The following is a 27,732-nucleotide window of genomic DNA, read 5'->3' on the forward strand; positions in this document are numbered from 1 at the left end:
GGGACTGCCGCGCTCCCCTCCCAATTAGAACGATGGACTCGTCCAATGTTTTCGATTTACTGTCACGAATGATTTTCGCGTTTCCAGCATAAATTGTAAAATATTTTACATTTAAGGAATGATAAAAAATATTAAGATTTTTTTAAGTCGCACATGAAATTAAAACATATCGAAATATAACGAGAGTGAATGATTTTCTGTGCATTGTTTGGATTCGGCCATTTTGAAGTGGGGAAGGTAAGGGAGAAGTCGTACAATTGTTGCCATTCTTAACACGGATACTGCAGTGTCTATTGATTGATTGTCGATTTAACGAATAATTATTAGTAAAAAATTATTACATTTAATAGAGATAATATTTCTGTAAAAAAAATAGAAAAGAAAATTCCCTGGTGCGTATCCCTTTGTCAGCCATGTGCATAAGTACATCGTTTAAAATGTCCTCGCAACCCGTAGTGAACAGCCAATAAGGAGAGGGCGGCAAAGCCACGTGACTGCGGCCGGCCAATCGTCAGGACGAGATTTGAAATCGTGCGTGGTCTTTGTTCACGAGCCTCCCGTCAACGTTACTTCAGTTCCGTAAAGGGGGTCTTGTGTCGGTGTCCGTTTATACATGGTCGCTGCCAAAAATCGCATAATTCTCTTGTAAATATATGTGTGAAAGTGGTGCTTGCCCGCGAGGACGACGTGCTTTAAGGATTGTCAAACACACGGTAGGTCTAGTTACGCTTTATTTACGTGCCGTTCACGCAAGCCTCAACGAAAAATTATGAAAAAATATTTCGTCTTAGCCGGCCCGCCGAGCCATTCTAGCTTTCGAGTGTCAAGGTACAAGGGGGCAGTCATGATGCTTTCAACTCTAATTTTTTTTTCTACCTTTCTTCCTACACAGAGTTTATCGAGTATTACGATACATCTATGTTTACGTTCGTGTTTGCACACTACTGTTAATAGTAGCGGATTAATCTGTCAGTAATTGAGCGGTTCGACGATACTTTTTTCTTCTTTTTTTGCCCCTGCGCGTTGCCGGTATTTTTAGACCGCTTGGACACGATAAATTCACGATCGGCCACGAGATTCATACATTTGCCGCGCTCCGCCGATTCGATAGCGTAGGCGGCCGTGAGCACATCACCATAGCAATTATTTATCAAGCGTACAACGCTTCGTAAAAAATAAACAATCGGTTGGCTGGCTCGTGTGTCAAATCGAACTGAATGAGTGATTCATCGTAAGCAGAATGGACCTCGACGTAACTTTCGGCGGGAAGAGAGTGAGTGTATTACCGGGAAACCTCACTGATATAACATGTATTTCCGGTGATGAAAGCCATTGTTTTGCCGCTCAATGCACTCCGTGCAATGTCACGTTTGCACTCGTACGACGAATCGTCATTTTGATTCGGGGTCGTGTTCGTCAGCGACGAGAGAGGGAATAATTATTGTGCACAAAAATTATTTTCGTACTAGTATTTTCTTCTTTTTGATAAATCATTTTTAGCGAAAAGAATTAATTTGTAAGTAATTTACGATATTCGTGTCCACATAAATTATGGATTTCTACTTGCACATCAAATTAAAATCTTATACCGCTTACTGCTTTAATCGACGTTTGCATGTTGCACAATGTCGTTTTACGTATGTGTCATCAAAAAAGAATTACCATCAAAGATGGCGAAAGATTAACAAATTAAGCGATTTACACAGTGTTTATCGAGACTTATTGATTCGTGGTTAAAAAGCTTATTATAACGAAGTTATTTTTTTTTATTAACGTTGGTTGCAGTCTACGCTTAAAATAATTAACGAAGCTAGCCGAAAGTTTCCCTCGACTTGGCGGCAAGTAATCAATAACAGGAGTAGCAATTAAAAGCCCTCGTTTTCAATTGGGATTAGAAGGATCTATGGGAAATAATTTATTGATTTTAAAGCAAAAAAGATTTACACGATGTTATTAAGAATGTATAATGAACTAATTGTAATGTTAGTAAATATTCGTAACGGTATAGTATCATTCGTAGAAGATTTATTGGTTTTTGTCGAATCGCGGTCTCAGAAAAGGAGATTTTTTGAAAATATTGCGAATAACGAGTAGTAGGGAGGGCCCCTCGAGCACTTTCAAGCCTCACCGCCACGAAAGCTATTGACCGTGGGAACCTTCTCGGAACTCTACCCCTCGCCATATGCCCACCGCAGGAAATATCCTACAGGCTCGACCGAAATTTACCTCGCCATGTTTCGTGTTCACGAGTTATTATTATTTGTCACTGAGAAGAGTTCCTTCGTCCATACATTTTTTTTTTTCATTTAATATTTTTTCTTCTGCGTTACGCTAAAGAAAGTTGTTTCTTGGCAATTGAATCGATGCCATGACCGTGTGCTGCCCGTTTTCATGCCCTTTCCTTTCTTTTTTTATTTTTCCTTTATTTATTATTTATTATTATTTTTCCAAAAGTACAATTACGCTTAATATCGATTCACTTATCTTAATTTATTATTTTATTTTCTAATATATGTAGCGAAACAAGCATTTTTACAAGCTCGAAATTAGATACGTCATAAATAAATGGGAGTCCGTTTTCGTCAGCTACTAAAAACATTGTAGTTACACGTTTCAGTGATTTTTTGCCTCGTTTTCTTCTATTTACCAAAGGATCGTTGGAGATGAACATTTGATTCGCACCATTGTTTAGAAACGAAACTGAGAGAGTGCCTCTAGGACGCGTTAGAAAGTTGTTTTAAAAGATGTGAAAAGATAACCGTAAAAAAAATTACTGTTTCATGCGATGCTTATAACCTCGCTTCTCCTACGGTTATCAAGCAGAACTCTCCCGTAACGTAATTTTTCGAAACAACGATAACGCCATGAATTTTGCCTTACACGTTTTAGTAAACAGTAGAAAATACTATCAAATTGAAAAGTGTTTATTCGTTCGCACATGTTTTCATTTTCATGGTGGCTCCGTTTGGTTTGTTACGGTTAAATCTAATCGAGATCAAGAATCGATTTTGCGCTCCCGTACTACAACACGCAACAACTTGTAGCTTACGTATGTTCGGAGAAATTCGCTTTGCCGAATGCAGATTGCGTGCCATTCGTAGCAACACGCGAAATCTTTCAAGAAACTGAATCGGTTCTCTTGGTGAAAGCAAAATGATTCGAATAGAAGGAGCACTTCGGTCGAATTTATTTCATGCTTAAAGTTTTTATCGAAGGTGAAAAAATAACAGACGCATTTTTGAATTGTTACCGTTTTATCTTCCATGCATCAAAACTGTTTCTAAGTGGTCGAGGATATACGAAGATTACGAATGAAATAGAGCCCGTAACGATAAGCCGAGCGAGATTTTTTTCGCGCCAATTTGCCATTGGCACACGTCCACGTGTACGTGAGGTTCCCGCGTTCCATCTGTGTGTCTTTCTCCCTCTCTTTTCGTCGTCCATGTGCAATATCGTATCGAGTACCTACTACGAACTTAATTTTCCAGTTAGTGATGGGCATTTGAGTCTCAATTTCGAAACGATTCGACGTTTTTCAAGACTGTCAATATTAGAATATTAGAAATTTAATAATATATCTATAAAAATATAACATATACATTTATTTATTTATTTAAAATTGCTGAAAGTTTTCAGAGTTTCGACAGGATTGCGAAGTTTCATGAGTACATACGCCATATCTTTTTCCGACTATTTTTATTCGCACAGTATCATAAATACACGTGTTTACCTTTCTCATCTTTGTAGCTTACACATTACGAATGTATCAGTTCTTGTATAGAATGTATAGAATCTTGTCGCATAAAAACATTATTCTTATTATTTAATTACTAACTTATTTCACTTTTACTGCTTATTATTATATAGAATACTACATTGATTTTAAATAGGATTTTCATTGCTCGATAAATAACACGCATAACCAATAAGCCTATTGTTTTACAAATTTTTGTCCCAATCATCAGGAAACCTTTTCCATTGGCATTCTTTCGTTTCAAGCCATGTCGAGACTGAAACTTCGACTCATAGCTGATTTGAAATTGTTTGCTACGTACACAGACCCGAAGCGATACGAGGTGTTTCTGATCCCATCAATTGCAACTCTCGCAAGCTATTTCTCAGTCTATTTCCAACTGATACACGCGCACAAAGATAGCGATAAGTTTCTTGCCATAGGATAAGAGAGAGGGTACGCTGTTCCGTTAGAGAATTACCGCGCAGAATAATCGAAGCGTTAAATCGTATTCATGAAATATTTGGTTTGTAGAAAATATTTGACGAGTAATGAAGATCGATCGAACGGTTGACAGGGATAAAAAGCTGTGTATCAGGAATCAAGAAGGAAGGCTGTGTAGTGGCTCGGTGCATTTTCAAACTGTCTTGCGGCAGGCAAGAACCGAGGCGCACCACCACTAACGACAGCTTTGTCGTGCGTTAGTGAGCGTGCACGCGCACACGGCGTCCGTGAGTGCAGCCACCACTAACGACAGCTTTGTCGTGCGTTAGTGAGCGTGCACGCGCACACGGCGTCCGTGAGTGCAGACACGCTCATAGCTCTTTTGCAAACACTGGTCGGCCGGCGCGGCGCGGCGGCAGGGATATCAGATCGATACTGGGCGAAAAGCGCTGGTAGGAGAGGAGAGCACGGCTATACGTATATCTGTACGGTTGGTCCATCGCAAGATGCAGACTGCCGACTCTCTCTTTCTCTCTCTGCCTATGCGCTCGCGGATACGCCCCACCATCCTTTTAATATCAAGCAAATTCGTCGGATGCACTCTACTAATCTGCGCGTTATTTAGCATCCCGGCAGGATACACTACCGTGCATAAGCATTTACACATGTTCAGACTATTGGAATTATATAAAATATATTTGAAGTGAAGCTCGTCAATCTAATTCTCGCTTCTGATATTATTTCAGGCAATCATGTACAGGTAGAGGATATTGTTACAGATAATAGCTGTTGTTGATTAGTATAAGTAAGAAAGCAATCATCGAAGGTAGATGAAAATTGTTCCAAGTTAAGTGACCTTAGGCGTCGTGTCTGTTCAATGTTGAGATCTTAGAACGATGGATACGTATTTTCAAGCACGTTTTAAAAGTTTCTACAGATTTTATCAAGCGTCGATTATTCATTAGAGATATAAATGTAACTCGATGGATGCAGGTATATTCCTTGTTTCAGTTGCGATTTAGCCAGAACGTATGGCATGCCAAGAAGTAAAGAATCGGCGGTAGAGAAATAATTCTTCTATCATAGCGTTGAAAATATTGTGAAAATACCAATGTTTTGATTGGACTAGACCGAGCGTCTAGTTTATTACGCACGGTAGTGTACACTGGACAAAAACAGACAGAGTGTCTTCTTCTTCTGTCTTCCATTTTTCTTTTTTCGTTGTTCGACACGTCGAGTTTCGACAAACAGAGGAAAAGGATTAGTTACGTTGCTCCTAAGGAGTGGGACGCTGTACGATGGAGGAGGTAAATCTTTGTAATTGCTCGATGACTCACCGTTTACATTACCGCTCTTTGTTATGGAAGATAAGTTGTATAATTACGGTATTGTAAAGTAGTATTAACGTAGGGCAGAAAAGTGACAAAATGGGAATAATTCGAGTATCTCGTTTGGGAGAGATATCGCGTCGAAGAGCAGCGAGTGACGCGCTACTCGCAAGGTAAAGTATTTCTTCCGAATAGATAAGGAAAGCGAAGATTATGTTGCTCAGGCGGAAGCGGTTCATCTTCTCGTCTCGCTATGAAGTTCCACGCGTTACTCTTTTTTTACCAGTCTGATTGACCTCGTTGGGTAATCTCTGGAGCCAAGAGGAAAAAGAAGCTAGCTGTGCTCTCGATCGTTTCAACCTTATAGCGCGAAAATCGTATCAGGAAACACGTGGCTAGATTGGCACAATCAGCATCGTACGCCTCTTACGGCTAGAAGACTTTCACGTTGTTCCACTCGATACGGAGCTTGTTTTCACGCGGATGCCTGTCCTTCGCAATTTATTTTCAAACCATGAAAATTATGTCACCGGTAACGTCGACGCTCTTCACCGTCTCGTGTCATTTGTAGTTCGTTTGTGCGTCTTTTAAATGTTTTCGTACGAGTCGCTTAATGATTTGTTTGCGCCGTTTTTCTTTGTCTTCGGCGAAGCGACGATCTTTGCACGTAAACAGGCTTCAGAAAATATTGGAGGATAGTAAACAAATAAAGTATTTCAGGATTATACGCTTTTCATCGATATGTTGACTATCATGATTGTAAAGTTTGAAACAAATTTGAAAATGTACATGGAATCTGTAAGATATTTACTGCAAGTATATATTTTGTATGGGTCGTAGAACTGTTTAAACAGCGTATTATTTACTTGAATATTTGCCGGAGACATATCTAATACTCGTTACATGTTTAAGATGGTTATTCATACCGTATACTCGCTTTTCACTGAATGTATATTCGCAATAAGTATCTCGTAGTTGCTGTGTGCATTTTCAGGTTGAATTTCAAATTTTAACCAATACAATACCGTGACAGTTGTTTTTAACATTGAAAGAGTCTACAGAATTCATATAATATATAAGTTAAAATTAAAAAGAAACGCGGTACTCTTTGTAATATTTAACAGACGAAGCAAGACATTTTTTATTTATATTCTCTCTCTGTATTTATTTTCATAAAAATTAAAGATTGCATAGACATTCGCAGTCTATTTGTTATAGTCTAATAAAATATTTCAAATGTTTTATACAATGTATACAATGTGGACCAATTTTCTATAGTAAATGTTCACATTTCAAATACTTTCGTGGCCCAATAACAGTAGCTTTGTATAACGAAACAAGCTGCTGCCACTCGTATCAGTTGCTTCTCGGTGAAGCTTCTCCAATGATTCGTAATTGAGACCCGCATACGAATCATTTCCATGAACTCGAGTTTGAGTAAAACTGTTGGTTCCTCGGTTGACGAGAAAATTGTTACTTCTTCCAGTGTCATCTGACGTTGCCCTTTTCCACAGAAAATATTCTCCTCACGTTTTTCCATATACAGTCACGAAGGGGACCCCATCGCTAGAGGAAATGGAAAAATTCCAACGATAATTTCCAAGGCCAAAAATTCCGATACCTGGGTTTAGGGTGTCTTTGTCAGCAGCTCGTTGAGCCGTACTAACCGATCCTTCTGCTGCGGCGTACCAAAAATCGAGACAAAGCGTACAATGTGCATTCAATAGTTATGCACAAGTTGGCAGCAGGTAATTCCTCATAGAAAGGTAACAAAAGAACACGGAATAATATCTTTTTGTACGACGCTATGGTTTTGAGAAAACCGAGTCGGAAAATTTTATTTATTTATATATTTATTTATTAGCAGATCAGTTTGACAAAGTTTGGCCGTGAAGATCACGACGAATGTTTTATTATGCGATACATATAATGTTGAAATATTACCTGCAAGAGATACGTTATGCCCTTTTCTATGTGGTTACGTCCCGGGACCTTTTATAAACCATAATCCATTCTTATTTATTTGGACCCGCAATAATCTTAAAGAACTGTTGCAAGATTTGCCATTTCTTACTTTACTGTTAACTCCCTTAGTTGCTGGTAATAGAAATTTATAACTATTGACATTTCTTCAAATTATGTATTTGTTTGTACTAATCTTGGTGAGCCAGTCACCGGTGACCCCCATGGCATTCAACGTGTTAATTAATTAATTTATTTATACAGACTGTAAAATCTTCGGTATATATCGTTAGTTACAATTGGAAGAACAGTTAGCTTAATGGTAAGAAAGTAACGTGAGCAAGGCAGAAAGTAAATGACGCTTGAAAGTGTAGGTAGGACAAAAAAGATGGGTCTGCTCGTAGTAGAAATTAACATTTAAGACTATCATTATCAAGCCTGATCAAATAACCGGTTTCAAAATTTCATTTTGTTCGTCTAACTTTATGTAGATTCTTATATTAACAAAAATCGAGAAATCGAGTAATCAGATAATAATAGGAATTTACATAAAGTTAGGCGAACAAAAGACATAACGACGAGCGTACAAATTTAAATTAAATTTTGAAACTGGTCATGAGTAAATTCTTATATCAACAAAAATCGATTAATCAGATAATATAAGAATTTACATAAAATTAGACGAGCAAAAGACATAACGATGAGCGTACAAATTTAAATTAAATTTTCAAATTGGTCATCTGACCGGACCTGGTAAGATTAGTATCGAGATAAATAATTGGCCTATTAATACAATATCTACGATGTTACTATTGGTACAATTTCGTCGTAAAGAGTCTCTGTCGAGTATTCTTGAACTTGAATCGAAAGCAGGCAAGAACGAGTAAAAAATGTGGGTAAAAAAAATTAGAGTCTGAACGTGTGTTTTAGTTAAGAATTGCCTCACGCGTGTGATAAATTCTGAAATGTATTTTTCCCGGAAACAGAGCGTCTTCTGAACAAATTTTATCCTACATTTTTTACTTATTTTCACACATGGAAAAACGTCCTATCGATTATTTTCTCGCATTCTCGACAAATTTCCAAATTTAAATTTCTCAAAAAAACCAAACGTCATGTGAACAAATTTTATTCTATACTTCCTTCTTATTTTCTCATAAAGAATCGCCTGATACCCGTTCGTACATAAATTTCGGATCTGACCAGAAGAAACGAAAAGAGGAGCGCGTTATCGGAACAGAGCGCGTGATACCTGTTCGCACATTGGCCAGTGTTCTCGTTCACGTGATCTTATTTAAACTTTTTATCGGTTATGTAACCAACAGAGAGAGAAAAGGCGAGGGAGAGGAGAGGAGAGCTCGCAGAGAAGATCACCGCTTTCTCAAGCGTTCTGCCGTCGTGACCGACGTATTTCGGTAATTTCTATATTAGGAAGAAATTCGTTCGAGTCTGTTTCCTGCATATCTGATATCTTTATCAAATATTCGAAGGAATTACGATTGGGAATAGAGGAACTTTCTCGTTGAAAGGCTGGCGCGTACATCGATGGAAAGATATCGGAAAGTCGGGCGAAATCGTTTGATCGAAACAATGCGATTCGTTGGTGCATCCTTTCGCCACTCTAAGACCGATATTTGCTTATCGACCGAGGAATACTATTAACCCGTCAGCTATTTCATATTGTTTCGACGCCGCAATAAAATCTCGCATGCAAATGTTGCTCCACAAACGCTTACAAAAGCTGCGGATAATAATAGCCGTGTGCGAATCGTTTCTCTGTGAATTGCGTTTATATCCTTTTGAAATTGGTAGGCCGCGATTTATTCGCATAATAGCTGCATCAGGGTCATCGTTACACAGATGCATGGAAAGGGGGAGAGAAATTGCGTGACCTATTTGCATACAACGGCGGAGAAAGAAGAAGAAGAAAAAACGTAACATCGTTCGATACCCCCGGGTAATCCCCGGATCGCGAACATTATCGGCGGAAGTATGGCCCGTTGAGGAAGTAGCCGGTAAGCACCGCGGCCATGGGAAAAGATCTGCCGTGAGATGTCTTGTGTTTTCACGACCGTGAAACCGACGTTCGACGTATACGTGCTTTACACGTTCCCTGTGTACGTTGAAAGGTTGAGTTGTTCTCGTGGAACGTCGTCGGAGTCGACTTCTTTTCCCTCCTCTTTGCTCTGTTCCTCGTTAGAAGCACACGGAGAAAAAATTGTCGGCGTATCACGGTAGCGAATCGGTATTTCTTCTTGGAATAATTTTCGAGTTTCGAGACGGCTACCAAGTTCACCGCGGCACTTGGCGATCGCGAATCGCGTGGCGAAACATTCGAATTTATTCGAGTAGGATTTCATACCCCGAAAAGCTCGCGAAAGTCTCGAGGATCTTTGTTATTTTGGTAAGTTTTGAGAGGTTGGCGTTTGAACAAGCGTTTTGAATGCTTCGATCCGAACGCTATCGTTGACAGAAGATGCTGAAGAAAGTCTGGTAAGTCGAAGACGTCGGAAATCCATTTACGCGATCATTCGTTACGACATTGATGACCTAGAAAACTTAAACGGCTTGTAGACGATCGATATACAGGGTGGTTGGCAAGTGGTGGTACAAGCGGAAAGGGGGGGGGGGATTGTACGCGAAAAAAGAAGTGGAAAATATAGAATAAAAATTTTTTTTTTCTTCAATTTTTCCATAGAGACAACGATCTACAGTGAGATCCGTTCTAACGAGACGCGATAAAGTGCACGTGTACCGAGCGAAAATTCAAAGTCGATTTTCTCGAAAACAAAGCCTCGAAGGAAAAATTGTTATTCTATATTTTCGGCTTCTTTTTTCGCGTAGAATCGCCCCCTTTCCGCTTGTACCGCCAGTTACCAACCACCCTGTATACATATCGCCAATATTTCGCAAAGTCTTGAATAGGTTTGAAATGAAAGAAAAAGGAACAGGTTTGCCGATGGTGGGGGAAAATTGATGGAAAAATTCGTGGAAATCCTACGTGAAGTTGATGTAGTATTTTATACAGGGCGTCCCAGTATCGATGGTACAACCGTGGAGGGCGTGATGGTATAATACATGAAAAAATAGGTGGAAAATATAGAATACTTTTTTTTCGCCGGAGGCTTTGTTTTCGAGAAAATCGATTTTGAATTTCCTGCGAGTACGCGTGCACTTGACTATGTCGTAGTTAAACGGATCACGATGCAAGTTTATGAATAATAATTTTTTTCGTTTTTATTTATTAAAATTACAATCAATTCTCGCATTGAGAATTTTCAGTCATTTTTCTGGCGTGGCGCAGTGACATGGCTGATTATTTATAATAAGTTGATACTTATTATAGATAAGTATAATTTATAAGTATTATAATTAAATAAATATTACACGAATAATAATAAAGCATATAATTCTTCAGATTTACCTTATAGTCACAGTTAAATAAATTAATAACTAAACAATAATACGCTTTTATTAGTCACGTGTTTAGTAAGAAGACTTTATCGAAAGCGATACATTCGGAACGTATACTGCAAGCTGTAAATACCACCCACGTAAATAAACGTGTTCACGATAATTCAAAGTTTCCGGACTTTCTTCAACGTTTTACGTTAATAGCGTTGTTCGAAGAAAAATAATCGAAAAGCTTGCGACATATCGAACACCAATGGAACATTCGATATCCGTCGAAACTCTCAAGACTTTCAAGGACTTTCAAGAATTTTAGGCTATCCGAATCCTATTCAATTTCTTCGACGATCTTGAGGAACACAGAGTCGTTTCGAACGCCCATGGCAAGTGGCATCGATCGGAAAGTCGTATCATGCGAGCAGATGGAGCGCAGGGAAAAGTTAATAAAGGGCAAAGGAGAAGAATGGTTAGGGTATCGAAGCATGAGAATGCCCGAGTAATCGAGTCGGCACTAAAAATTCGTAGCTACCTGCCAGGAAATACTTCCGCCGTCCGACACGCATCGACTCTTTTCTTGGCTGTAATGGTAGTTTCGAGAACAAAGGGACGGCCAGCTTTACACTTGTACCCTGCAAATACCGCAAAAGCGATTCCGTGGTCTTTTCATTCCCTTTTGACAAAAGTATTTCTTCGGCTGGGAAAAGTGGCGGCTTCCCGCTGTTTGCGAATTATTGGTCCACCTCCAAGTTCTCGTCATACGATGCAAAGAGCCCGTTTTCGGGTCCCTTCGCCTTGACAAGTTCTCGGAAACAATTGGAGGAACGCGCGCGTTTCAAAATCTCGTCTAATCCACAGCAATAGCACGATACAATGAATTTCTCGAAGATGGTATTTCACTGGGGGTAGCCATCCACATGTTACTATTAAGTTAGAATTAAATTAGAAAAATATACCGAATGTCCAGTTGGACAAATTGTACAAGTATAAATTAAATAATAATAAAAAAAAATGAATTTCGTAGATCAATTGTAGCTCTTTGATATATGAGATGTCCTAACTGAAAGATAATAGTTTTGTCGATGAATTAATCAAAATTTCACTGTCGTTCTATTCGAAACGATCTCGTCCTGTATTTTTTTTTTTTTTTTATTTGGAAGTAGTTTACAATCAACTCTCATTGAGAATTATATTAAATTATTCTGGCGTGGTACTATAACATGAATAATAAGTGTTTATCGTATATTTCATTCTAGCTGAATCTAATGTTTAAATCTGGAAGGTGTCTTTTTAGTCTGCGTCGTGTCAAGTAATGGGTTTTGATGGTTGTTAATTCTTATGTTATATCTGTTATTGAATTTCTATATTTCTTCTTTAACTGTAGGTTTCTTAAGGTCGCGGTGTATCGTTTCGTTGGTAACATACCAAAGTGCATCTATCAAGGATCAAGGAGTTTTTGATTGGAGTCGTCGAAGAATTCTCGCTGTTCTCCATAGTTGGATCCCATAGGTCTCGTCCTGTATTAACGTTAAAACTACCTACAGTTAAGACGAAGCTACTTCTAGCAAAACATTTCTCTAAGAAATACATAATAATAGGATATTTTTATATTTATTGATTTATTACTTTCTTACAAAAGAAATTCCAAGTTATGTCGTACATTTGTGGTATTATTAATCCATCTGGGTCTGTGATCCCTGAACGAGCGTTGGAATATTTATAAAATTGTAAAACCAGTCATTTCGACTGGTGCGATGGTGTTAATATAGCGATCAGATCGGCTCTTTGCTATGCTGCAAACGATTTTTGCACATCGTTTCTCCCAGCCGCATTGAGCGCCAGATTGCGTTCCGATGTGCCTCGAGCTTCAATTTCATTTTTGTAAAAATAGAAAGAAGTCGTAAGGAGCTGAATATGACGAGTACGAGTAATTCATTTTTACATTAGGCTCTTACGACTTCTTTCTATATTTCCAAAAAATGAGATCCAAGCTCTGCGCTTTAATTATGTTAATAAAATTATCTCGCAAGCTCTCCTCCCTGAAGAACAGGCGGTCGACGCGGATGAAGAAAACGATTTTCAAAAATCATTTGGAACATATCAGAACTGACCCGATCGTTATACCAATGCAATATCAAGGGATTATCTTGAAGAGGACGGACACCAAATTTAAATCGGGTCATTAATAATTTTTTTTTTAAACATTCGACAAATAATTAATAAACATTTAGAAACGTAGTTCGGATCTTGTTCGATGATATCTCGCGCTGTTTCTTCGCTATCGTTTCAGGTGTATCATTACACCTTGCGCAGTTTTCGCTCTTCCTTTTATAGTCATCGTCATCCGTATCTTGATCACCGCTGAAGACGAAGTTAAGGAGACTAGGACGGCTGGAAGAGGCGCGTTGAAGGTCGAATTTTCGCTAACGACAGGGGGAGAAAGCTCGACGAGAGGGGCGCGAGTGCCTGCAAGAAAATCCAGCTGCAGAGTTCGACGACACGTAATGAAATTGACTGCTCCCGGCAGCTGGCTGCCGTCGAGAAGTAATACCGAGCAAGGATAAAAACACGTCGAACTGTATTCGGCATTGCAAATTTATAGCCAACGTTCGTACGAGATTTGTCTGTAGAGCAAGCTGGTTGTAGCAGAGGAAAAAAAGGATATCTGTGAATAGAAACGTATACAGTGTACAAACATTGCCAGTGCGTTCTATACGCAGATATAAAACTAAAGCAAGACTAAATAGCGAGGAGTTCATAAATGTCTCATTAAAATGTTTCATCAAAACGATAACGTGAAGCTATATATATTTACGCGAGTGTATTGAAATATCGTGCGCCTCTGTCAATACAAAATTTATACCCGTGTGCCACTGAATTTCATCGTTACGTATGTCATTTAACGTTATGTATCTCGTCTTATCCTGTACTTAAACTAACAAAGAGAAAAAGTAAGAACATACGTATCTATGGCATTTAATATTCATATTATACTAACTTTTTGATAAAGCATTTATGGACTTCTTGCCACGTGACATCTTACTCTTAGTTTTATCTGTAGAATACACTAAGCTCGTATATTAAATTGCGGGACACCCTGTATACTACTTGCATCAGTAAGACGGATAAAAGTAAATTAACGCGTAACGATAGGAAAGCATACGATCGATCAGGGGCCGTTTCATCGAATCGTAAAATTATTCGTGCACCGTAAATTGCCCGTATACACGAATCGCGAAATTATATGCATCGTAAATTAAATTAAATAATTGAAGCATTGCCGCTGTCTTAATGCCGCGCCGGCATGAAATTAACCGTACCTATCTCGCTTGCTATCTCGAAAGATATTATACTTTTTTGTTACACAGTTTGCGATCGAATGTGTGTAAGCGAACACGAAGCAATTCCTTATGAAAAAATAAGAAGAAAATATGGAATAAGGTTTGTTCGTATGACGCTTCGTTTTCGAACACATCGGGTTTAAAAGTTTGTCATTATTAGTAGTTAAACATTGTCGAGCTCTGTCTTCTTGAAAATGAAGCTATAAAAGAGTAAACTCTATCCCACGTTTTTCTTTTATTTCGTTTACTCGTACAGTCGTGGGTTGAGTCAGTAAATTAGTCAAGTTACCAAAAATACCTGACAAATTTTCAAAATCATTTCTCGAAAACGGAGTCTCATATTTTTTTTTTATTTTATTTATTAAAATTACAATCAATTCTCGCGTTGAGAATTTTCAGTAATTTTTCTAGCGTGGCGCAGTGACATGGCTGATTATTTATAATAAGTTAATACTTATTATAGATAAGTATAATTTATAAGTATTATAAACAAGTAAATATTACTTAATTTAGATAACTAATTGAATCAAGCGTTTAGGTCTAGCGGGTAGTGCCTCTTCAGGAGTCTCATATGAAAACGTTTTATCCTCTATCTTCTCATTTTTTTTTTAGAAGAAATCATCTGACGTCTGCTAACACATCCACTATTCGCCTCCTGTGTATAATTTCGTACTGCGATTTGTCGTAATTTTGGCGTAAAAAAAAAATATTTAGAACATTGGAATAGTTGCATAATACGTGTCAGAGCGACGTGTCACAGCAGACGGAAAGCTCTTAGATCGTCGTTATCGAGCTGGTCGACAAAAGTCCATTTATTAGACGAACACGATTCACATTCGACTCACTTCATAAGCCCTCTTCTGCGTGATTCAAACCGGTTTTCGAGAAGCGATCACAAAGAATCCCGTCGTTTTACGTGCACGCAAACCTACACCGTCGATTGGCCGACTTCGCCTCCTCTCGATATTTATCAAAATAATTTTCCACTCTGGTCGGTTTTTCGTCAAGACAAATACACGAAATGGAACGTTAAAAAAATCTAGGTCGATCTCGCCTTTCCTCCTAGTTCTCCCCCTCTTTGCTTAGATCGGCGTTACACCGTACTCGAGATAATTTTAGTGTATTTTATTCGTTACATTTTGTCGACTGTATACGTTCAGCGGAATATTTCTCTTTCTTATGTATGATTGGGCTGTGTGCAGCTGTGGCCGCTTTCCACGACAGGGAACACGTGTTCCTGCCCCATGGAAGGAGCGTTTAGGCTGTTTGACCGCGTCTCGGGACCAATATTTGTTCAACCAGTTTCTCTAGTATCACCTCGCGAGGAAACTGTTTTCAAGGGGTTCTTTTTCGAAACGATCCCTCCCTCTCCCTCTCTCTCTCTCTCTCTCTCCTTCGACTTCCACCTGTGCGATTAGACAACCGATCCCCGGCTTCTTTTTACATCGGTACATACTGGTTTCAACGTGGAAAGAAGTTGGCTAAACTCGTTGGACGGCTAGTCGAATTCGAACAATACCACCACCCTCGTGTTTCCAGCTTGCGCGATAACTTATTCATGGACGTTAGAAGGTAGCTTCTTAGCATCATATTTTCTCGTACACGTCTTCCACACTCGATAAACCTACAACTGGATCGACGAGTTTTATAATTGGCGAGGTTTTCCAGAAGAAGGAAGAAATACCAGACCTTGCCCCTTTATTCGGTGTAGGTCTTCCTGCTGCTCCCACTCGCTCATGTTTATCAATTGCTGCATCGTCTTGCCACAGACGTTTCGTCAGGTGCTCCATACAACACAGCTGCGACCGTGTGCACGCACACATAAACGTACGTGCGCGCACACAGTTACGGGAAGCCCGGTGAAAGGGAAATCTCGTCGATTGTTGTAACGCGGAGGAGTTATCGTGCTCGAGTTGAGTTTTATAGCGATGTAACGCCGTTTCACCGTTGCTGTCGCTCTTTTAACCCTTTAACCACCAACGCCGCGCATTTACGCCCTGCTGGGATCATTATCTTCTAAACGTGCAAATATATGCACCCTAGTGGCGCAATTAGTGGAGGTTGCTCGATGTACATGGAGAAATAGGTCTCTGTTTTTTTAAACGCTGCTGGTCTCATAGAGTTTTCACCCCTTAGTAGCTTGTAGATTAATTAACTTAACGGTAAGAGACTGGCTAGTTTTCCAGAAAGCTGTGTTACTCTCATTGCTGGAGAATAGATACTCGGAAGCGTGTGTTTCATTACCAAGTGGACGGTCCGTAATAATGTTCATTATCTTGGCGGAAGATTGGATAATAATCATTTTTAGAAAGTTTCCTCTCGTACGTTACGTCCACGTATTTACGAAAGGTATTATACATAACGTTCAGTAGCGTAAAGCCTCGTTTCTACCGAGGCGACGCGGAGGAAATTTTTGTTGGAATGTTTCCTGGAAAAGTCTCTGTATAGTGTTCCCCATACGTCTGCCTAGTTCTTAACTGTTCTAACTGGATTTTCCAAAAGAACTTGGTCGACGGATCCATACGTAAGTCTGATCGGCACGAGGAATACAGATTCGCGATAATACGATGAAAATTGTACGTAGTAAGCAACAGGCCCTAACTGCAGAAAATAATATTAAACGTCGTAAACCTGAAACTCAAGTTTCCTCGGTTTACAAACTGGTGGAGATAGGATGATTAAGAGCTAGTAGAGCGAGGATACGTCGCCTTGAAATCGAAATAAAACTCAAATGTTGCTCGGAAACGTGTCGTTTCAGCGTGCACAAAACGTTTCTGTAAGCTCGCCTCGTTTTTCTATAAGTTTCCTTGGAAATCTACAGCGAGAAAATGTTGCTTCGGTGGAAACGAAGCTTAAGGCGAGAGAACGATCTTCCTGAAAGATAGAAAGAGGTCTTCTAAATGGGCCCGTGATGTAAGTTAACTACTCGATGAAAAATCTGCCATTGGATCGCCTTCGACTAGGATGAAATAGAGCTAGTTGCAAAGAGAAGAGGGGCCCTTTATGACCTGCCAAGGATTTCTGGTTGAATAGCTTCAGGGACTTAGGATCGTCTATCGCCGGAGGAAGGGCTCTTCCCGGAATTTGAGCTTAAAGAGGCAACGAGGCAGAAAGATAATCCTGTTTCAGGAACCAGATACATTTTTTCATAAATGAACAGGCATAAAATTACGCTCTTACGTCGTCCTACAGAATCCGTTTGAATTAACGCGTCACTCGGAAAATTCCTCAGTCGGAGGAAAGTGGCGAAATATGGAATAAAATATGAAATATAGTATGCAATAGTGTCATTTTTGAAAATGTTACAGATGAATGTCAAATGGCTATAGGCTATCCCGCTCACTCACTCACTCACTCACTCACTTTGGCATCGTTTATTTTGCCAAGAACATTTTGCGCAATACTCTGCTGGAGAAATATGCATCAGGCGCATAATGTGCAGACTCTGGACACATGACCAATGTGCTGATGCAGGATTTGACACTTGGATACGTGATTATTGCAAATAGCTTTCTTCTTATGTAATTTGAAAAAAAAAAATGTTACTTTATAACGAAAATACTTTAATCGATAAGAAAAATAAAACTATTTTCTGCTCGTTTTCTATGAAGATATTGTACCCGATGTCGGTGTTCCATTTTTAGCTACCTATTCCATACGAGACACGATTTTTGTATTTTCCTTTTATGCTGCTTGTTCAACATGGAAAATTGTTCACGATGCAAAAACATGGTACCCGTCTGACTGGATAAAATAAAAACATTCTATTTGTTGCGATTAATTCTGCAAAATTGATATTCGAAAGAAAAAATGGTAATTCAATATTTGGCAGCTTTACATGGAAATTTCCATTCGGAAATTCCACGCATTCGGCGTGTTGGAAAGTAACTGTAAATTTCTTCGTACGTTCCCGTTTTTCTCTTCGGTTTATCGATAGGGTACTGACGCTATGAGCGAGTGTATTTGATCGTCTAATTTTCTCCCTGTAACCTGTCTTTTATGAGAACTGGTATCATTTAGTAGTCGATGATATTATTACGAACAAACGGTCGTTCTTTTTCAAGTTCTGTTTCTTCGTCGTACGTATCTCTCGGTGAAGTTTTCGCCAAAGACATTGACCCGACCCGGTTCACGTTTCGCTTTCGATCAAAAATTACTCGATGCTGCAATAAACGTGCTCGTAATTTAACGATAAGAATTTGGAAACGAGGAGAAAGAAATAAATAACAATTTTAAATCCTCCAGCGTTTTAATCTGGTTAGCCTTCGTGTTTGACATTGCCTAAAATGTTTGAGCACTCAGCGTGGCGCCCATCGCGTCTGATTGCGTCAAGCGTGTCTGCTCTTCTTTCTTTTTTCTCTCCTTCTGCCCCCCGCCCCTCCACGTCGTCTACCCTTTTTTTCTCTTAGAAATTTTCATTCAAGAGATTAATTTATCTCTGCCGCGTCTTATTAAAGCAAAGAGCAAAAGAGAAATTTCTCTCTCTCTCTCGTGTAAATTCGATGATTCGAGTTTTATTAACGTTTTTTTGTATATAACGCGATTCCTCTCGACAAATTAGCCATTTCAATTAAGGGAAATTAACGTGCAATTGAATTTTCGAGAAAGTTTGTCCCGTAGCTAATTTTGTTTATCCGTTTGCTCGGGGTTTCGGGAACACTTGAACGCGAAAGGAATTTAACAGCTGCAACCTACGCGGTGTGAATTTCAACTAAAAGAATCCTCGCACAGTGAGATTAACTTATCGCCTTATAAATGCTGCCGCTTGTTGATCTCGACAGGTCGATGACCCATCTCTCACGTTGTTCGTCCTTTTTCCGCTATTTCCCATTTTCCCATCGATCAACCGCCTTATATATACACCTTACGTCTACCTGTTACGTATCTGAGTCACGAAAATTTGATTCGTAAACGGCCAAACAGTTTGCCGTATATTCGTCATAAATAATCGTGCAAATGATGCGCTTAACCGCAGATCTGCTGGAATTGTCGATGCAAACGTGCACAGCTCGTTGCTAGTCGGAACGCAGCATTTAAATGAATTTCTCATGCGCGTTAACTTGCTCGCTTCTGAGAAAGTAACTTCCTACTCTCGTAGTTTTCCTCGCGAAATTATTTTCATTTTCCTCGACTTATTTCAAGTGCGCGCCAACGTTATTCATAGGTGGAGAGGAGGGAGGCGTGGGTGTGTTGGAAGCCGATGGAACATAACTGGCGAGCCTCGAAGCGTAAGTGCATCGGACAAAGTTCCATTACACTTCCACGTCTAAGAATATCGTTCAGTCACGTAGAGACTTGAATGTCTCGTGCGCGCGTAAAGGCCACACTACGATGGGAATTACGTGGAGCAGGGTCAGTTCTCCGTTTGTCTCTCTTTTCTCTTCTTCGCGACCGACGATTCAGCCGTCTATTTCTTTCGCCTCGTGCGGATATTTTTAGAGCGGCATTTTGTACCAGATCAAACACACCAAGAAGATTTCTATATCGCGAATTCAGATTCCACAGCTTAGTTCGTTTGAATTAGCATTCGATCTGAGGACTATGAATTACGTTGTAAGTATCGCGTTGTGCTGAGCATTTCGACGCTTGCTGCTATCCCACGAACAGATCGATATTTCTATTGTATTTGCAACGTTACGATAGAGGAATGTTTCTCTATGGCTAATTCTTTACTTGTCGCCATAAACGCGATCGAATGTTTTGCCAAATTGAAACTGAAGCGAGCAATGTACGATCGATTTGCGTATCTGTCTCTGATAAATAGTTGACGCTTCGAATCTATAGAATCTCTTAGAATGTAGTTGGAAACTCGATGAAGAATGCTCGTAGGAAACGCTGCAAGTGCCAAGAGAAGAGTATTTCACGCGTTAATGCAGCGTAAATTCGTGAAAAAGAAAAGTACATTTGTAGAGAACTTTGTACGTAGCAGCTCTTAGTTGAAGGAAGCTGGATGTTTCATTCATTTAGATAGATGGCATAGGCAAAGGTCAAGAAACGATTGACTAATGTTTATTAGCACTTATATTTTTCTTTATTGAGGCGACGCTGTGACGTCATCTTCTAACATTATTAATAACTGTTTAGAAAGGGAATTTGCACTGAAATATACTGTAGTATTTTCATTGGTACGTAGAACATGCAGCAATAAGAAACGGAAATTTGTCAATTTTGCCACTTCTAGTGTTATTTACAAGCATTACGTTTCCGATATCTCGCACGATCTAAGATCTCAACGGATTATACCGATTAATTGTATAATAATATTTTAGTTTTATCACTATCTGCGTATCACTTGTACTTACGCCTGTTTCAGATAATATCAGAGATATTAAAATCTAAAATAGAATTAAGCAGCTTTGTTTCAAGTAGATTTTGTACGCAGTGAAATACATAATAATTTAAAAAATGTCCAAATACTTATGTACGTACGATAATGTACACAGTATGATAACAACAATATCTTTGGTCTACGTGCAAGAAACTTGCATCGATCGTTAGATTCGTGCGGAAATTTTTGTCTCGTAGCCAGCTGACGATTCGGTTGCCTTAATAGTAAGTTATGGATATACTTGAACTGAAGTTAAGTAGTCTGTTCGGTAAAGCAGAGCTTAGTATCGCGAGCTCGTCAAACCAGCACAGATCCAGGAGAAGAACACGTCGCACAGAAAAAGATAAGGGCAAAGACTTGCTCGCAGCGGAGGCACGTCGAATTCGAAAGAGAAACCTATGAAACTAGAAGATGAAAAACTGCCATTGATGACAAAACGTAAAGGTGAAAAAGTGACAAACCTCTCACGATTCTGCTTTTTACGTAAATTCGTATGTTCGAGGATATAATGAAAAAGCTACAATAGAAGAAGCTCGATGAAAAGTTGTTTTACCCACCAGCTACTGTACATATGGAGAACTATATTGGTTATTGTAGGATACTTCGTTTCTTTCCTCGTATCACACGCATTCTCTGCAACCGTGCACTTTCGAATTTCCTGTAAAAGCATAAAATTTTGTAATTTGCTAACAAATCATCGTTTTATAAATCCTAAGATATAAAAGGTGTCCCGAAATACACGAAATACATTCCATCTTGTTTTACAAGTTAATTATAGCGTGGTTAGAAATATATTTCGCGGGATACTTGCACCGTAACGCGTTCTCTTAATTTCACGCGTTTTATCGTTTATTAATTAGCAATTTGAGAAGCATGTTTTGACGTACTATATAAGTAGCAACTTTCCTTTACAATATAGCATTTAATTCTTTCGCGCTTCGTTCATACATTTCGAAATTACGATCAACTGAATTCAGGAAGTTTCAATTCGCTTCTCGCAGCACCGTCGATTTCATTGAATTTTTCACAATTTTTCCACCTCATTTGCCATAAGCGATCGTACTTTTACGATGCCGTAGGACTTACAGAAAGACGTCTTACCGTTATACCGCGGACATTTATGCATATTCATGTCTCTACGAATATAATTTAAAAAACCCAACTCAAGCGGAAGATTATCGTATCTACTAAATGTCGCGAAAAGCACTATACCTCGGATGTTTTATATATTTTTTCACCTCACGAGATTTCCGCGCGTCTCTACACTTTTAAATTTCCTATAAACGCACAAAGGCTAAAGGGGTACAGGTTTTTCAGCTTTTCGCCGTGCTCCTTTGCAGAAACGCGAGGGTCAAATTTCAGCGAAACAATTCGTGAAATCGACGGGAAATATGAAAGACGGACGATAAAGAATATTCGTGGACTTCAGAGAGAGAGAGAGAGAGAGACGCCTGGAGAAGGCTGAGAAAACCGATACAGAATATCAAACGTGCTAAGAAACGCGCAGGAAAAAGAGTTAACAAATAAAAACACGTGGTGTTGGATGAAGACGGGAGAAAAAGAGTTCTGAACGAAGAAGAAGAATTAAAGAGTAGAACGAGCTGGGTTGCTCGGAATCGTGAACCAGACGAAGACGGGACGAGTCAATTTGACGAAGACAGAGAATGGAACAGAAAGAATGAAGAAACGTGTGCGAGACGTGGGGAGAACGTGGAAAGAGGGGGGGAGAGAGAGAGAGAGAGAGAGAGCTCGGCGGTGCGGAACGGAGCTGACAGAGAAGGGTCGAGTGGAATAGTTAAATGAGCAAGAGTGGGGCTAGGAGAGGAGAGCGAGAGCACGGGGGACATATACTACGAGTCCACGCGTTCTATAGTAAATCGACTATAGTACTATGAGTCAGTCACACCCACAAGCCGGTTGTGGGTTCAAGACCCTCGTTGCGCGCTTGTACACACTGTGTACACGACGGCACACAGGCGCGCGTACGCGAGGTCACGCGGGTACGGACACGGTGGAGAATCTATTGGCCTTGCTACAAAAGATCGCGAGGATGATCCTTAGACTCGATAAAATCATCCAAATTTACCGTCTCGCTGTATTTTTAAAGATAAATATATTAACGCCGGTATCACGCTGTCTTTTCTTTCCTTTTCTTTATTTTCGTTTACCGAAGCAAAGATAGACGGCTTTCGGCTTACGTCTGGACGCAGACACCCTCGGTTAGGATCGTAAAAATATTTTTCAAAGTGGAACGATGACGTCGATCGTTAATGCCGTAGCATAATATTTCGCAAGTTTCTTAGCTTCGTCATGCTGCTGCGTATTATCCACTCGAGTTTTAAAGTACAGTTGCAGCGAACAGAATATTAAGCTCAGAATGCAGCTGGGACAGGCATCTATGTGAGAATAAACGAGAAACCGATACAGTTTCTGTGACCAGGCTTCCTCTTTCTCGTCTTCAATAAACAGAAGGAGTATGCAATTTCAAATGATCATTCCCTATATCGATTAGTAACGTTCCATTGATCACCGCGTTATAAAAAAGAGAAGCGTTATTCTAAGACAAATATTATGATATTGCATAGAAATTCAAAAATAATGTTCTTCTTTTTTTGTATTTCAGTCAGGTGAATGTTGGATACGGAGAGTAGACACGGTACTGGGCTGGTTCAGGGACCGACGAGGGACCCTTGGCTCACGATGGATTACTATCTCGGTACGGACAGTCTATCCTTGCAAGAGATGCTCGATGTCGACATCAAATGCGAGATCGAAGGTGTTATCGGTGGTCATACAGAGCTAGGCTTCAATTTTACCGATATGTCCGGCTTAGAAATGGACGACGATCCCATTGGATGCCAGAACGATCTCAGTGGATGGTTTGGTTCCACCAGTTTGCTCAATGGCAACAGCAACAGTTCGAGCAGGTGTCTTATTTGTACCATACCATTTGTGAAAATATAACATGACATTCTTCTAACAGAGGCAATAAATGTTTCTAGAGACTGACTCGATCCTTTGATTTCAGTAATTTTAATCTTGATCTCAACGGAAGCGATGCGGCCTCCATTATGGTGAATCCCAACTCGGTAATGCCTCACATAGCAATTCGAAGTCCCACTCCAAACAACGGTCGAAGGCACTTTTCGTTTTCATCGAAAAAGGATATAAGAGAGAAGATCGATGTAGAGGAGGAGGCGGAGAACGAGGGCAGCAGTTACACAGAAAACGAGAACGAAAACGAGAATGACAATGAGAATGAGAATGAGAACGACAACGACAACGATAACGAGAACGAGCAGGAAAATGAGATTGAGAACGACACCGAGACGGAGGAACAATACGAGAATGATATCACGGAAACGGAAGAGGATTCCGAGGACGAACAGGAGATCTCAAAGTCGGTGACACCTTCCAAGTCGAAAACGATCGCGATATCCGTCGCTAGAACGACCTCTCCACAATACCCAAAGGCACAAAGCACACCAAAAATGAATGGCATGGCCGGTATCAGGATTCAGAACTTCAAGGTGTTACAGAGTCCCAACCAGACGCATCAGCACGTGCGCAAGCAGATCTATAACAATAACGTGCACATCAACAATTCAGGAGCCACCTCTGTCTCGACGGTGAAAAGAGAAAAGGAATTCGATCTATCAGACTACGACGACAAACCCTACCCTAAACCAGCTTACTCTTATTCTTGCCTGATAGCGATGGCGTTAAAAAATAGCCAGACGGGTTCTTTGCCAGTTTCAGAGATCTACAATTTTATGTGGTAAGTTGAAATTGCAGCAATTACGACTGCGACGATACATATTCTGAAATCCAATGGTCTTCCTATAAAAACGATAGCATATATTTCGAATGTGTAGTACTTATAAATCAGAGGAAATGATGTTTGAAATGCAAATTTTAGACGATAAACCTAGTAAAATTGAGAGGGAGATGCTTTTATAAAAAGGGAGATTGGTCCGATAGAATTCAACTGAGATTAACATTTTTTTGATACATAACGTACAATAGGGTAGATTCCTACTTGACAAACGATGTGTCGCCAGCCGCTTATTTTCGACCATTTGGCCGGAAGGATAAGGGCTGGTCGAAACCCTCCGGTACTTGGCCCACGAGGGGAAAAAGTATTGTCCTCCTTTCTCTTTATTCCCGGGTTACACAAGGGGGAAGCTGCCATTTTGTATGGGGCCCTCCGTGTTCCAGGTGCATGCCTGGGTACAGTCCCCATAGAAAATGTGGGGCTTATTCTTTGTTTAGCGAGCTTCCATTCCCCCTCGCTGCAATCCATTGTTACACTGTTGCCATAATAATGCTTTGACATTAACAATTTTTATTCTGATATTTATTCAGTTTCTAACAGTACCAGAGAAATATAAATTTGATATAATTCAATTTTTTAATTGTTGAGAGATATATTTCTTAGAAAATTACACGATCATAATTGTCAGACGATAACTGTTCATTTTTTATTTCAGCGAGCATTTTCCCTACTTCAAAACTGCGCCCAACGGCTGGAAGAACTCAGTTAGGCACAATTTATCGTTGAACAAGTGTTTCGAAAAAATTGAAAAACCTGCCGGAAATGGAAACCAGAGAAAAGGTTGCTTGTGGGCTATCAATCCGGCCAAAGTAGCAAAAATGGACGAAGAGGTACAGAAATGGTCTAGAAAAGATCCTTTAGCTATCAAAAAAGCAATGATATATCCAGACCATTTGGAACTACTTGAAAGGGGTGAAATGAAGTACGCAGGCAGCGGTGACGTATCTGAAGAAACGGAAAGTTCAGGTGACGAAGCAGTCGAAGAAAACACGACGTACGAGGAATCTATTCACGGTCATATAGCTGCAAACTCGGTAACAGATAGTTACGATGAGAGCAGCCAAGATTGTGATGTAGATATTCAGGAGCATCTTTATGACGAAATTGACATCGAGGACAATAAGGACGCGTTACATATGCATTTAAATATTTCAAAGCAAGAACCGTTCGAGTATGAGCTTAGTTCCGGTACGAAAAAGCAAAAGACATTAACCGGTGCGATACAAGGGAATTACGTGTATCAACCTGTAACTACTTCGCGAAGAAAAACACCTCTTTTTTTACGAGCCGGAACGGGAAGCAGTTCATTTCTTAAAATTGATTAAGTTTCAGTTCATCGTCTAATTATAAATTACTAATTTTATGCGTATCCACCTATCTATCTATATATACATGTATATATACACACATATATACTATATACTAATGTATGTATATACATATACATATATGTAGATAAATCGACAAGTACAACGCTTCAGGAAAATATTTGATACGCGAGAAACATTCCACTTCTAAACAACGTAATTTATTCTCTTTTTTTTTTTTACATTCATTTTCTTAATACGATCAATAATCCTGCTATTCTATGCTACATAACAAATTTTCATATACTTATAAAACACGAATTTGTAAGTAAGTGAAAATAGATTCCAATAGAATATTAGGATTATGCAGAGGAATATTATAATAATGGCTACTAAGAGAATTATCGGGAAGCTCTATGATCTAAAGAATTGATTGTGTAAGTCATACCTTTTTCTATTTTTCTACAAATACTTGACTGCTATGTAATTATGTAATAATTACATTTGTAATTTTTCACACAAGAATTCTTCGCTTCCAGATAATTCTCTAGTTTAGCGATACGCGAGTTCTTTGACTCGTAGAAATTCGTATATGACTAAATATATATGACTGGTGAATATATATGAGTTAAATTCATTTTATTTATATCTTTTTATTACATTTGTAGAATTTTAGGTGAAAGATTAATGATATTGTACTGTTGGTTTCTCGTACAATTCCCATTTAATCGTATATTCACCTATATAGTTGATTCATTTTATGTAATTCCATCTAATTTGATAGCGTCTTGTTCTTGGACTTCGACGAATCATCTGAATAGAAGGAATATTTTTGTATCAAATATTTTCTGTTGGCGGTCGTCGGCTATTTGACGAGTGTTAGATTCACCACAATCGTAAATGTTGGTCCACATTATCTAAATTTTTTTCTTTTTTCAATTAACGTGTAAAATAGATACGACAAATATACATTTAGCTTTCGTTGGAAGGCAATTTTTTATATATGATCAATTCGCGTAGTCACGACTGTTGCGAAACAAACAGAGACAAAGATAAAGAGGAAATAAGAAGAAAAAATATTCATAAAGCGTTAGCTAACAATATAGATCGATAAGTATTTGGTCAATGAGTGGCCAGACTGATGTATTATACTTTTTTATACATTGCTGGACTAAGTAATTGTAAATTTTTACGCGATTGTATACCTGACAAATATGAAGTTACTTAGATTCGCATAACCAGGTAGAGTACAAAGGTGAGACAGCTATAGGAGGATCTGAATTTGTAAAAGTTTGTAGAATATGTAGAAACAGTTGGGAATCGTATACCTGATTCAGTATCTTAAGTTCTCGATAAAATCTCGTGTTTTTTCTTCTTTCATTTCGTTCATTGCTTCTTTAATATTTTTTTTTATTTAAGTATAGCATTGAAACGTTCCTTAATATTCAATTTTAGGCCAGTGGAACTAGGTAACTTTCACGTCGAGCATGTAATTATTTTTTTTAAGCAATGACTATATGTATATTTTTTAGTCATGCGTTTCGAGAGTAAAAGAAAAACGGATCTACTTAAATCTGCGCATTTTTTTCCTTCGTTGTACAATTTAAGATGCGAAACGTCTCAATATTGTTTTAAGTATTGTACGCAAAAATGTAAAATTCGCTATGAAAACACATCGGAGAAGGTAAAAAGAGTGAAATACAATGTATATCTAAAACGATGTTTTTTCACACTTAAGGACAACCTGCAAAATGTAATCAGCAAATTATCTTATTCCCAGTCAAATTTGAACGTAGCTGAACGAAATTAGCAACCAATTCGAATCATATTTTCATTCTTTTTTATGTTTATCTCAGGTGTGTTTCGCAATGCAGAAATTTGTTTTTATATTCTTACGCATTTGTAAAAAAGCAACGCAAAAGCGAATAGTAAAGTTGGAAAATCTGATTTATAAATCTTATATTGAAATGTTCGAAGTAGATTCAGTCGGAACTTGTAAATAACGACGAGCATCGTCTTTTTACAAACTAGTTTTACACAATTACA

The 27,732-nt window shown here is 38.9% G+C and overlaps 1 protein-coding gene across 2 annotated transcripts; it reads left to right on the forward strand.

The window, feature by feature from the left end:
• On the forward strand, positions 1–26,162 carry LOC117236510 (putative uncharacterized protein DDB_G0270496). Of its 2 annotated transcripts, none has more exons than XM_033499528.1 (4): positions 1–713; positions 23,168–23,471; positions 23,573–24,322; positions 25,035–26,162. In XM_033499528.1, exons 2-4 carry the CDS (start codon positions 23,176–23,178, stop codon positions 25,702–25,704), a joined length of 1,716 nt encoding a protein of 571 aa, XP_033355419.1. In that variant the 5' UTR covers positions 1–713; positions 23,168–23,175; the 3' UTR covers positions 25,705–26,162. The 2 variants fall into 2 exon arrangements, with proteins under 2 accessions (XP_033355419.1, XP_033355420.1); XM_033499529.1 differs by lacking the exon at positions 1–713 and adding an exon at positions 737–1,273.
• The last annotated feature ends 1,570 nt before the right edge of the window (positions 26,163–27,732 follow it).

The sequence above is a fragment of the Bombus vosnesenskii genome, unplaced genomic scaffold (genome assembly GCF_011952255.1).
Source record: "Bombus vosnesenskii isolate JDL3184/JDL3185 unplaced genomic scaffold, Bvos_JDL3184-5_v1.1 scf7180000013349, whole genome shotgun sequence".
Classification (NCBI taxonomy): domain Eukaryota; kingdom Metazoa; phylum Arthropoda; class Insecta; order Hymenoptera; family Apidae; genus Bombus; species Bombus vosnesenskii.